At 46.6% G+C, this 13,797-nt stretch overlaps 1 protein-coding gene across 2 annotated transcripts in view; it reads right to left on the bottom strand.

Annotated features, from left to right (window-relative positions):
• LOC139230333 (complement factor B-like) overlaps positions 1-13,797 on the bottom strand; it is a 102,372-nt gene that overhangs the window by 42,592 nt on the left and 45,983 nt on the right. For both annotated transcript variants that reach the window (XM_070862163.1, XM_070862164.1), the window contains exons 7-10: positions 11,697-11,828; positions 10,530-10,619; positions 3,973-4,110; positions 480-577 (exon numbers count right to left, since the gene is read on the bottom strand). In XM_070862163.1, coding sequence (XP_070718264.1) covers positions 480-577; positions 3,973-4,110; positions 10,530-10,619; positions 11,697-11,828 — 458 coding nt within the window. The remainder of the gene's footprint in view (positions 1-479; positions 578-3,972; positions 4,111-10,529; positions 10,620-11,696; positions 11,829-13,797) is intronic.

Below are 13,797 nucleotides of genomic sequence, written 5' to 3'. Positions count from 1 at the left end.
CCTTCTGTGGTAGAGAATTCCACAGGTTCACCACCCTCGGAGTGAAAACATTTCTCCTCATCTCGGTCCTAAATTTCCTACCCCGTATCCTGAGACTGTGACCCCTTGTTCTAGACTTCCCAGCCCCGGGGGAAACATCCTCCCCGCATCCAGTCTGTCCAACCCCGTCAGAATTTTATACATTTCAATGAGATCCCCTCTCATTCTTCTAAACTCTCGTGAATACAGGCCCAGTCGACCCAATCTCTCCTCATACCACAGTCCTGCCGTCCCAGGAATCAGTCTGGTGAACCTTCGCTGCACTCCCTCTGTGGCAAGTGTATCCTTTCTTGGGTAAGGAGACCAAAACTGCCCACAATACTCCAGGTGTGGTCTCACCAAGGCCCTGTATAACTGGAGTGAGACATCCTTGCTCCTGTACTCAAACCCTCTTGCTAGGTATCCCGGAGGTGTTCCCGTGATTGAGTGCGGAGCCTTACCGGGAATCGCAAGGTGACATGCCAGGGGTGACTCCTCTTTTTGGTGGTAGGGGCACTCTCGGTAGTAACTCCGCACAAATCACCGATCTTGGTCACATCTACGGAAAATGCAGAGGGTGTGAGGGGTGGGGGGGAAAAGTACACTTGAGTAAGAAGCACAAGGGGAGTTAGGGGGTTCTGAGCAATCGGGGGTTCCTCTGCCTTACGGTACGGATTGTAATATTGACCGGTTATGTAGCACCCGTTTATGTACGAAACGCACGCTAATACACTCGCTTACATTGGGCTAGTAAGAAGGGAATAGCGAAGCCTGATGGGTAATGGACCATTCGTAGTGTGAACTTTGGTGTAGATTTAAATAAGCAAATGCACCAAGGGCAACAGTCTGGAACATAGACTGTAAACAATTAGTTTGGGACACTCGGGAAGAGATAAGGAAGCCAGTATTTTTGGACAAGAATTACTTCACATGTCGTCGGGACTATGGCAAAGTTAACATCACTGAACAACATAAGAATATAAGAAGTTAAGAAATAGGAACAGGAGTAGGCCATTTGGCCCTTCGAGCCTGCACCACCATTCAATAAGATCATGGCTGATCATTCACCTCAGTACCCCTTTCCTGCTTTCTCTCCATACCCCTTGATCCCTTTAGCCGTAAGGGCCATATCTAACTCCTTCTTGCATATATCTAATGAACTGGCCTCAACAACTCTCTGCGGTAGAGAATTCAACAGGTTAGCAACTCTCTGAGTGAAAATATATCTCCTCATCTCAGTCCTAAATGGCTTACCCCTTATCCTTAGACTGTGACCTCGGGTTCTGGACTTCCCCAACATCGGGAACATTCTTCCTGCATCTAACCTGTCCAGTCCCGTCAGAATTTTATATGTTTCTATGAGATCCCCTCTCATTCTTCTAACCTTCAGTGAATATAAGCCCAGTCGATTCAGTCTTTCTTCATATGTCAGTCCTCCCATCCCGGGAATCAGTCTGGTGAAGCTTTGCTCCCCAGATTAGGAGACCAAAACTGTACACAATATTCCAGGTGAGGCCTCACTAAGGCCCTGTACAACTTCAGTAAGACCTCTCTGCTCCTGTACTCAAATCCCCCAGCTATGAAGGCCAACATACCATTTGCCTTCTTCACCGCCTGCTGTACCTGCATGCCAACTTTCAATGACTGATGAACCATGACACCCAGATCTCGTTGCACCTCCCCTTTTCCTAATCTGTCACCATTCAGATAATATTCTGCCTTCATGGTTTTGCCATCAAAGTGGATAACCTCACATTTATCCACATTATACTGCATCTACCATGCATTTACCCACTCACCTAACCTGTCCAAGTCACCCTGCAGCCTCTTAGCATCCTCCTCACAGCTCACACAACCACCCAGCTTAGTGTCATCTGCAAACTTGGAGATATGACACCTAATTTCTTCAACTAAATCATTTATGTATATTGTAAATAGCTGGGGTCCCAGCACTGAGCCCTGCGGCACTCCACTAGTCACTGCCTGCCATTCTGAAAAGGACCCGTTTATCCCAACTCTCTGCTTCCTGTCTGCCAACCAGTGCTCTATCCATGTCAATACATTACCCCGAATACCATGTGCTTTAATTTTGCACACCAATCTCTTGTGTGGGACCTTGTCAAAAGCTTTTTGAAAGTCCAAATACACCACATCCACTGGTTCTCCCTTGTCCACTCTACTAGTTACATCCTCAAAAAATTCTAGAAAATTTGTCAAGCATGATTTCCCTTTCATAAATCCATGCTGACTTGGACCGATCCTGTCACTGCTTTCCAAATGCGCTGCTATTTCATCTTTAATAATTGATTCCAACATTTTCCCCACTATTGATATCAGGCTAACCGGTCTATAATTACCCGTTTTCTCTCTCCCTCCTTTTTTAAAAAGTGGTGTTACATTAGCTACCCTCCAATCCATAGGAACTGATCCAGAGTCGATAGACTGTTGGAAAATGATCACCAATGTATCCACTATTTCTAGGACCACTTCCTTAAGTACTCGGGGATGCAGACTATCAGTCCCTGGGGATTTATCGGCCTTCAATCCCGAACACAATTTCCTGACTAATAAGGATTTCCCTCAGTTCCTCCTTCTCACTAGACCCTCGGTCCCCTAGTATTTCCGAAAGGTTATTTGTGTCTTCCTTCATGAAGACAGAACCAAAGTATTTGTTTAACTGGTCTGCCATTTCTCTGTTCCCCATTATAAATTCACCTGAACCTGACTGCAAGGGACCTACATTTGTCTTCACTAATCTTTTTCTCTACATATATCTATAGAAGCTTTTGCAGTCAGTTTTTATGTTCCCAGCAAGCTTCCTCTCGAACTCTATCTTCCCCCTCCTAATTAAACCCTTTGTCCTCCTCTGCAGAATTCTAAATTTCTCCCAGTCCTCAGGTTGGCTGCTTTTTCTGGCCAATTTATATGCCTCTTCCTTGGATTTAACACTATCCCTAATTTCCCTTGTTAGCCACGGTTGAGCCACATTACCTGTTTTATTTTTACTCCAAACAGGGATGTACAATTGCTGAAGTTCATCCATGTGATCTTTAAATGTCTGCCATTGCCTATCCACCATCAACCCTTTAAGTATCATTCGCCAGTCTATTCCAGCCAATTCACGTCTCATACCATCGAAGTTACCTTTCCTTAAGTTCAGGACCCTAATTTCTGAATTAACTGTGTCATTCTCCATCTTAATAAAGAATTCTACCATATTATGGTCACTCTTCCCCAAGGGGCCTCGCACAACAAGATTGCTAATTAGTCCTTTCTCATTACACATCATCCAGTGTAGAATGGCCAGCCCTCTAATTGGTTCCTCGACATATTGGTCTAGAAAACCAACCCTAATACACTCCAGGAAATCTTCCTCCAGCGTATTGCTACCAGTTTGGTTACCCCAATCTATATCACCCATGATAACTGCTGTACCTTTATTGCACGCATCCCTACTTTCTTGTTTGATGCTGTCTAGATGAGCAATAATTTTCACCAATTCAACATTGTGAAGACCGAAGCTGATGTTTTTCAGGATGCAGTTCAGGATCTGGACTATTCGGTCCTTCATTGAAACACCTGTGAACGCGTCCTTTTTTGGTGTGGAAGCAAGTCATCCTCGTTTCGAGGGGCCACCTCTGATGAATGAAGGGCCCGATATTCCAGTCCTGAACTCCAATTGAAGGGTGGAAGATGCCTGAGCCTGGATTGTTTTAACGTGTGGTGACCGTCGCACATCAGCCACCACACGGGGCTTGACAGAGCTCGGCCTTTATCCAGTGGCAAGGGGTAACCAGGACGGCTGGAGACCTGCTCTGCTGCACGGACCCAGTGCGCTCACATATCGCAGTGTGGGCTGCAATATATATCACATATATCACTATTACTAAAGGAATATACTTCAGTTTAAGGGGCCATAGTAGAGAATATGGTTAACGATAAGCAAAGCCTTACCTAATATTTTGTCGAACGCTTTGATCAAATCTTCGATGTTTTTTAAGTTGAAATAATGTATTTCTTTTTGTTTATGAGACGACAGCGAGTTAAGTTCACTTTTATCCACATCTGTGGAAAGTCCAAACGTGTACATATCTGTAAGAGAAAAAGCAGTATAACGTGAATACTGAGCCATGTGAATGGAGGTGAGCAATATGCAAAGGGGATGGAGTATAAAAGCAGGGAAGTCTTGCTACAGTTATACAGGGTATTGGTGAGGCCACACCTGGAATACTGCGTGCAGTTTTGGTTTCCACATTTACGAAAGGATATACTTGCTTTGGAGGCAGTTCAGAGAAGGTTCACTCGGTTGATTCCGGAGATGAGGGGGTTGACTTATGAAGAAAGGTTGAGTAGGTTGGGCTCTACTCATTGGAATTCAGAAGAATGAGAGGTGATCTTATTGAAACGTACAAGATTCTGAGGGGGCTCGACAAGGTGGATGCAGAGAGGATGTTTCCTCTCGTGGGAGAATCTAGAAATGGAGGGCATAGTCTCAGAATAAGGGGTCGCCCGTTTAAAATGAAGATGAGGAGGAATTTCTCCTCCCAGAGGGTGGTGAATCTTTGGAATTCTCTACCCCAGAGAGCTGTGGAGGCTGGGTCATTGAACATATTTAAGGTGGAGAGAGACAGATTTTTGAGTGATAAGGGAGTAAAGGGGGAGTGTTTGCTAGTGCTGTTGGGGAGGAGTTAAACTAATATGGCAGGGGGATGGGAACCTATGCAGGGAGACAGAGGGACATAAAAAGGAGGCAGAAGTAAAATATAGAAAGGAGAATAGTAAAAGTGGAGGGCAGAGAAACCCAAGGCAAAGAACAAAAAGGGCCACATTACAGCAAAATTCTAAAGGGGCAAAGTGTGTAAAAAAACAAGCCTGAAGGCTCTGCGCCTTAATGTGAGGAGTATTCGGAATAAGGTGGATGAATTAACTGCGCAGATAGCAGTTAACGGATACGATGTGATTGGCATCACGGAGACATGGCTCCAGGGTGACCAAGGCTGGGAACTCAACATCCAGGGGTATTCAGCATTTAGAAAGGATAGACAGAAAGGAAAAGGAGGTGGGGTGGCGTTGCTGGTTAAAGATGAAATCAATGCAATTGTAAGGAAGGACATTAGCTTGGATGATGTGGAATCGGTATGGGTGGAGCTACGGAATACCAAAGGGCAGAAAACGCTAGTGGGAGTTGTGTACAGGCCACCAAACAGTAGTAGTGAGGTTGGGGACAGCATCAAACAAGAAATAAGGGATGTGTGCAATAAAGGTACAGCAGTTATCATGGGCGACTTTAATCTACATATTGATTGGGCTAACCAAACTGGTAACAATGCGGTGGAGGAGGATTTCCTGGAGTGTATTAGGGATGGTTTTCGAGACCAATATGTCGAGGAACTAACTAGAGAGCTGGCCATCCTAGACTGGGTGATGTTTAATGAGAAGGGATTAATTAGCAATCTGGTTGTGCGAGGCCCCTTGGGGAAGAGTGACCATAATATGGTAGAATTCTTTATTAAGATGGAGAGTGACACAGTTAATTCGGAAACTAGTGTCCTGAACTTAAGGAAAGGTAACTTCGATGGTATGAGACGTGAATTGGCTAGAATAGACTGGCAAACGATACTGAAAGGGTTGATGGTGGATAGGCAATGGCAAACATTTAAAGATCACATGGATGAACTTCAACAATTGTACATCCCTGTCTGGCGTAAAAATAAAATGGGGAAGGTGGCTCAACCATGGCCAACAAGGGAAATTAATGATAGTGTTAAAGCCAAGGAAAAGGCTTTTAAATTGGCTAGAAAAAGCAACAAACCTGAGGACTGGGAGAAATTTAGAAATCAACAGAAGAGGACTAAGGGTTTAATTTAGAGGGGGAAAATAGAGTACGAAAGGAAGCTTGCAGGGAATATAAAAACTGACTGCAAAAGCTTCTATAAATATGTGAAGAGAAAAAGATTAGTGAAGACAAACATAGGTCCCTTGCAGTCGGATTCAAGTGAAATTATAATGGGGAACAAAGAAATGGCAGACCAATTGAACAAATACTTCGGTTCTGTCTTCATGAAGGAAGATAAAATAAACTTCCAAAGGTACTAGGGGACTGTGGGTCTAATGAGAAGGAGGAACTGAAGGATATCCTTATTAGGCGGGAAATTGTGTTCGGGAAATTGATGGGATTGAAGGCCGATAAATCACTGGGGCCTGATAGTCTGCCTCCCAGATTGCTCAAGGAAGTAGCCTTGGAAATAGTGGATGCATTGGTGATCATTTTCCAACAGTCTATCGACTCTGGATCAGTTCCTATGGACTGGAGGGTAGCTAATGTAACACCACTTTTTAAAAAAGGAGGGAGAGAGAAAACGGGTAATTATAGACTGGTTAGCCTGACATCAGTGGTGGGGAAAATGTTGGAATCGATCATGAAGGACGAAATAGCAGCACATTTGGAAAGCAGTGACAGGATCGGATCAAGTCAGCATGGATTTATGAAAGGGAAATCATGCTTGACAAATCTTCTGGAATTTTTTGAGGATGTAACTAGTAGAGTGGACAAGGGAGAACCAGTGGATGTGGTGTATTTGGACTTTTAGGAGGCTTTTGACAAGGTCCCGCACAAGTGATTATTGTGCAAAATCAAAGCACATGGTATCGGAGGTATTGTACTGACGTGGATAGAGAACTGGTTGGCAGACAGGAAGCAGAGAGTCGGGATAAACGGGTCCTTTTCAGAATGGCAGGCAGTGACGAGTGGAGTGCCGCAGGGTTCAGTGCTGGGACCCCAGCTATTTACAATATACATTAACGATTTGGATGAAGGAATAGAGTGTAATATCTCCAAGTTTGCAGATGACATTAAACTGAGTGGCAGTGTGAGCTGTGAGGAGGATGCTAAGAGGCTGCAGGGTGACTTGGACAGGTTAGGTGAGTGGGCAAATGCATGGCAGATGCAGTATAATGTGGATAAATGTGAGGTTCTCCACTTTGGGGGCAAAAACAGGAAGGCAGATTATTATCTGAATGGCGGCAGACTAGGAAAAGAGGAGGTGTAACGAGACCTGGGTGTCATGATACATCAGTCACTGAAAGTGGGCAGCAGGCGGTGAAGAAGGCAAATGGTATGTTGGCCTTCATAGCTAGGGGATTTGAATATAGAAGCAGGGAGATCTTACTGCAGTTGTACAGGGCCTTAGTGAGGCCTCACCTGGAATATTGTGTTCAATTTTGGTCTCCTACTCTGAGGAAGGACGTTCTTGCTATTGAAGGAGTGCAGCAAAGGTTCACCAGACTGATTCCAGGGATGGCTGGACTGACATATGAGGAGAGACTGGATCAACAGGCCTTTATTCACTGGAGTTTAGAAGGATGAGAGGGTATCTCATAGAAACATATAAGATTATGACAGGACTGGACAGGTTAGATGCGGGAAGAATGTTCCCGATGTTGGGGAAGTCCAGAACCAGGGGACATAGTCTTAGGATAAGGGGTAAGCCATTTAGGACCGAGTTGAGGAGAAACTTCTTCACTTAGAGAGCTGTTAACCTGTGGAATTCCCTGCCGCAGAGAGTTGTTGATGGCAGTTCATTGGATATATTCAAGAGGAAGTTAGATGTGGACCTTACGGTTAAGGGGATCAAGGGGTATGGAGAGAAAGCAGGAAAGGGCTACTGAAGGAATGATCAGCCATGATCTTATTGAATGGTGGTGCAGGCTCGAAGGGCCGAATGGCCTACTCCTGCACCTATTTTTCTATGTTTCCATGTTTCTAAGGGTTATGCGAAGCGGGCAGGGAAGTGAAGCTGAGTTCCATGATCGGATCAGCCATGATCTTATTAAATGGCGGAGCAGGCTCGAGGGACCAGGTGGCCTACTCCTGCTCCTATTTCTTGTGTTCTTATGTGCAGGCTGCTGAACCAGAAGGCGAACTTGCATTTATATTGCACCTGTAACTTAAATGTCCCACTGTGTTTTATCGAGGCGTAAGGATAAAGATAGCAACCCAGTGTTCTACTGGAACTTGTGGTGGTGGGACATTCTTATCAGTACAGTACCATCATCATCATAGACAGTCCCTCGAAATCGAGGAAGACTTGCTTCCACTCTAAAAGTGAGTTCTCGGGTGACTGAACAGTCCAATACTCGAATTACAGTCTCTGTCACAGGTGGGACAGATAGTTGTTGAGGGAAAGGGTGGGTGGGACAGGTTTGCCGCACGCTCCTTCCGCTGCCTGCGCTTGATTTCTGCATGCTTTTGGCGATGAGACTCGAGTTGCTCAGCGCCCTCCCGGATGCATTTCCTCCACTTAGGGCGGTCTTTTGCCAGGGACTCCCAGGTGTCGATGGGGATGTTGCACTTTATCAGGGAGGCTTTGAGGGTGCCCTTGTAACGTTTCCTCTGCCCAGCTTGGGCTCGCTTGCCGTATATGAGTTCCGAGTAGAGCGCTTGTTTTGAGAGTCTTGTGTCAGGCATGTGGACAATGTGGCCTGCCCAGAGGAGCTGATCGAGTGTGGTCAGTGCTTCGATGCTGGGGATGTTGGGCCTGGTCGAGGACGCTAACGTTGGTGCGTCTGTCCTCCCAGGGGATTTGCAGGATCTTGCGGAGACATCGTTGGTGGTATTTCTCCTGCGATTTGAGGTGTCTACTGTATACAGTCCACGTCTCTCAGCCAAAAAGGAGGGCGGGTATCACTACAGCCCTGTAGACCATGAGCTTGGTGGTAGATTTGAGGGCGTGATCTTCGAACACTCTTTTCCCCAGGCGGCCGAAGGCTGCTCTGGTGCACTGGAGGCGGTGTTGGATCTGGTCGTCGATGCCTGCCCTTGTTGATAATTGGCTCCCGAGGTATGGGAAATGGTGTTGTCCAGGGCCGTGCCATGGATCTTGATGACTTGATACAGTGCCAGAGGGTATTGGAGCACAGGGCTCAGCCTGCGACTCCCCATCATGCTGTCAAATACTTCCACACAAATTGGGTTACAAGAACCTATGCTCCACCATAAACATATTCAATGACCCAGCCTCCACAGCTCTCTGGAGCAGAGAACTCCAAAGATTCACGACCCTCTGAGAGAAGAAATTCTTCCTCATTTCCATTTTAAATGGGTGACCCCCCCCCCGCATTTCGATCAAATTCTGATCCGAATCAAATGCACGCAGAGAGTAGACAAGGGTACTGTAGTAGAGGTAATGTATCTAGATTTTCAAAAGGCCTTCGATAAGGTCCCCCATAACAGACTGATGAACAAGTTCAGAGAATGCCTAGTCAGGGGACAAGGAGCAGAACGGATAGTTCACTCGCTTCAATAGAGAAAGCAGAGAGTGGGGGTAAATAGTCACTATTCACAGTGGCAGGTGGATCATGGTATTCCACAAGGATCAGTGTTGGGACAACTGTTGTTCACAATTTATATTTACGATTTAGACTTTGGAATCAAAAACACAATTTCTAAATTTGCAGATGACACCAAATTGCGGGGGGGTGGGGGAGGAACAGTTGAGAAGGGGCGGTTTTGGATTTAGTTTTGGGGAATAAAGCTGGGCAGGCTGAAGGGGTATTAGTGGGGGAGCACTTGGGTGCCAGTGATCATAATTCAAGCCGGTTCTGGATAAGGACAAGGATAGGCCTGGAATAAAATTCCCAAATTGGGGAAATGCTAACTTTGTTAATGTCATGTATCTCACCTTACCATGATATACATGACTGTAACTGGATATGACCTGTAACAATAAGCATACCTCACCACCAGGGGTGCACTTGCAGGAGACACTCCATACCTGTCCCACTGTGGTATATAAAGGGAAGTCTCAGGCAAGTGCAGCACTGGAGAGCTGGAATCAAAGGTGCAGGTCCAGAGTGATCTTGACTTCAGCACGTGTCCCGTGTAAGTCAGTACATTAGAGTCAGGACTTAACAGCTAAGTTGAGGAGTGATTTGGCCACAGTGGACTGGAAACAGCTACTTGTGGGTAAATCAGTGTCGGAACAGTGGGAGACATTCAGGGAGGAGATCCGGAGGGCTCAGGCCAAACATGTGCATTTAAAGAAAAAGGGTGGGAATAACAATTCTAGAGCCCCCTGAATGTCTCGGGACTTACAGGCGAGGATAAAGAAGAAAAGGTTGACCCAATTTGTAAACCTATGAAAGGTTTTGATCGAGTGGATACAGAGAGAACGTTACCACTTGTGGGGAAGAGCACAGCGAGAGGCCATCAATACAAGATAGTCACCCAGAAATCCAATGGGGGAATTCAGGAGTAACATCTTTACCCAGAGAGCGGTGAGAATGTGGAACTCGCTGCCACAGGGAGGGGTTGAAGTGAATAGCATCTAAGGAGAGGCCGGACAAGTGTATGAGGGAGCAGAGAGTGGAGGGTTACGCTGACAGATTTAGATGGGGAAAGACAGGAAGAGGCTCGAGTGGGACATTCCCGACGGCGTGGACTGGATGGGCCAAATGCCGGTTTCTGTGCCGTACATCCAATGTAATGAGCCCCTGGTACAGACAATGCTCACCCAGGTAGTCTTCTGTTTTATTCTGCCGTATCACAAAAGACTTAATTTCCTCCACCGCATATTTTGGAGTGCCTCCCATGTTGGATTTTCCTGAAACACAAAAGAATGTCGAAGAGGCAAAGTTATTGATTACTTCTGAATCTGTGCAGATGCATGCACCAGAGGGGGCGGGGGTGTCCGAACGTAAACAGCAATGTTACTTGTCGATAGCGCCATTGTGACTTATGGTCTACAGGGCTGTAGTGATACCCGCCCTCCTGTATGGCTCAGAGACGTGGACCATGTACAATAGACACCTCAGGTCGCTGGAGAAATACCACCAACGATGTCTCCGCAAGATCCTGCAAATCCCCTGGGAGGACAGACGCACCAACGTTAGCGTCCTCGACCAGGCCCAACATCCCCAGCATCGAAGCACTGACCACATTCGATCAGCTCCGCTGGGCGGGGCCACATTGTCCGCATGACCCCGACACGAGACTCCCAAAGCAAGCGCTCCACTCGGAACTCCTTCACGGCAAACGAGCCAAAGGAGGGCAGAGGAAACGTTACAAGGGACACCCTCAAAGCCTCCCTGATAAAGTGCAACATCCCCACTAACACCTGGGAGTCCCTGGCCAAAGACTAGTCCGCCCTAAATGGAGGAAGTGCATCCGGGAGGGCGCTGAGCACCTCGCGTCTCATCGCCGAGAGCGTGCAGAAATCAAGCGCAGGCAGCGGAAGGAGCGTGCGGCAAACCAGTCCCACCCTCCCCTTCCCTCAACCGCTGTCTGTCCCACCTGTGACAGGGACTGTGGCTCTCGAATTGGACTGTTCAGTCACCTAAGGACTCATTTTTAGAGTGGAAGCAAGTCTTCCTCGATTTTGAGGGACTGCCTGAGATGATATATGGCTCAGAGACATGGACTATTGTAAAGCAGGCTTCTCAAAACACTCGAGAAGGACCAACAGCGCTGCCTGCACAAAATCCTGCAAATTAATGGCAGGATAGGCACACCAACCTCAGAATCCTCAACCAGGCCAACACCTCCAGCATGCAGAAAGCAAGCACAAACAGCGGAAGGAACGTACCCCACACACCCGTCCCTTCAACCACACGTACAGCACCCTCCCCTCCGCCCGCATCAACCACTCCCCAAATATCCCACAGCAATCAAGTGTTCTTACCGTCACTGAATAATAGTGTGACAATTCTTATATCCTTCCAGCTATCCTCATGCTGGGTTTTTGAGAAGACCATCATACCGAGCGCCTTCTTCAGAGCCCCATAGAGGTTGGTTCCTTTCTTATCTTTGTGAGCTTGGAAACAAAGCACGGAAAACAAAGACTGATTCAAAAGAAAGAACTCAGGGAGTGGGAGGAGGCCATTGAGCCCCTCAAGCCTGTTGCCCCTGTAAGGGGATAAAATACGGTCACTACAGTGGGAGACAGACAGATAGATGGTAGCCAAGTTTGCTGACAATACAAAGGAAAAGCAATGTGTGAGGAGGACACAAAAAATCGGCAAAAGGACATAGACCGGCTAAGTGAATGGGCAAGAATTTGGCAGATGGAGTACAATGTCGGAAAGTGTGAGGTCATGCACTTTGGCAGAAAAAAAGTCAAACAGCAAGTTTATTATTTAAATGGAGAAAGATTGCAAAATACCGCAGTACAGCGGGACCTGGGGGTACTTGTGCATGAAACACAAAAGGATAGTATGCAGGTACAGCAAGTGATCAGGAAGGCCAATGGGATCTTGGCCTTTATTACAAAGGGGATGGAGTATAAAAGCAGGGAAGTCTTGCTACAGTTGTATAGGGTATTGGTGAGGCCACACCTGGAATACTGCGCGCAGATTTGGGTTTCATATTTACGAAAGGATATACTTGCTTTGGAGGCAGTTCAGAGAAGGTTCACTCGGTTGATTCCGGGGATGAGGGGGTTGACTTTTGAGGAAAGGTTGAGTAGGTTGGGCCTATACTCATTGGAATTCAGAGGAATGGGGAGAGGTGATCTTATAGAAATGTATCAGATTATGAGGGGGCTTGACAAGGTGGATGTAGAGAGGATGTTTCCACTGATGGGGGAGACTAGAACTAGGGAGCATAATCTTAGAATAAAGGGCCGCCCATTTAAAACTGAGATGAGGAGGAATTTCTTCTCTCAGAGGCTTGTAAATCTGTGGAATTCACTGCCTCAGAGAGCTGTGGAAGCCGGGACATTGATTAAATTTAAGACAGAAATAGACAGTTTCTTAACCATAAGTGGATAAGGGGTTATGGGGAGCGGGCAGGGAAGTGGAGCTGAGTCCATGATCGGATCAGCCATGATCGTATTAAATGGCAGAGCAGGCTCGAGGGGCCGTATGGCCTACTCCTGCTCCTATTTCTTATGTTCTTATGTTCTAGGATGGGATTGACTGGTAGTTTTGACTCGTGTTCTTGGGAGAGGGATAAGGAGGCAGCACCCTGGGAAATAAAGTTAATCAACACGTCATGAGGAACTGAGGCAAGATTAACAGCACTGAATAACACATTCCAGGAGGGTGACGTGTGATGGGAGATGGACAAGTAAGGGAAGAACCACTCTGAGTCAGTCGAATAAGGGGCAACAAATCAACGTAACATTGCTGATAGCAGTCGGCCCAATCGGTGATTCTGTCGGAGGGTCACACACCTCGGAAAACTGTACAATTGCACAATTATAAAACCTTTGATCGGAAAAGTGTTCATTCGTGAACACTTCCCCTGCATGCCTGAATAAAAACCGGTTGAACCGAAGTTTTCATCGGAGTGATTCCGCGGTCGCGATGCGGATGAGGATACAGGCGGGCGTCGATTCCTAATATCGGAGTCTACCTCGACGGAGCGAAGTCTACTCTCTACCCCAACTCCCCCATCCAATGAGATCACGGCTGATCTGTATGTGAACTCCATCTTGCCCGCCTTGCTTCCATATCCTTCAATACCCCTTTAAAACCCAACAAAAATCCAGCAATCTGAGTTTTGACATTTTCAATTACTCCCCCCCCGAACCCCCCCACCCCCAGCCTCAACAGCTTTTTGCGGGAGAGAGTTTAAAGTTTCCATTACCCTTTGAAAAGAAAGAAAGCCTTGCAATTATACAGCGCCTTTCACAACCACCGGATGTCCCAAAGTGCCTTACAGCCAATGAAGAACTTTTTGAAAGTGTAGTCACTGTTGCAATGTTGGGGGAACGCGGCAGCCAACTGGCGCACAGCAAGATCCCACAAACAGCAGTGTGATAATGACCCGATAAACCGATA

The sequence above is a fragment of the Pristiophorus japonicus genome, chromosome 19 (genome assembly GCF_044704955.1).
Source record: "Pristiophorus japonicus isolate sPriJap1 chromosome 19, sPriJap1.hap1, whole genome shotgun sequence".
NCBI lineage: Eukaryota > Metazoa > Chordata > Chondrichthyes > Pristiophoridae > Pristiophorus > Pristiophorus japonicus.
This window is presented reverse-complemented; position numbering and strand designations above follow the sequence as displayed.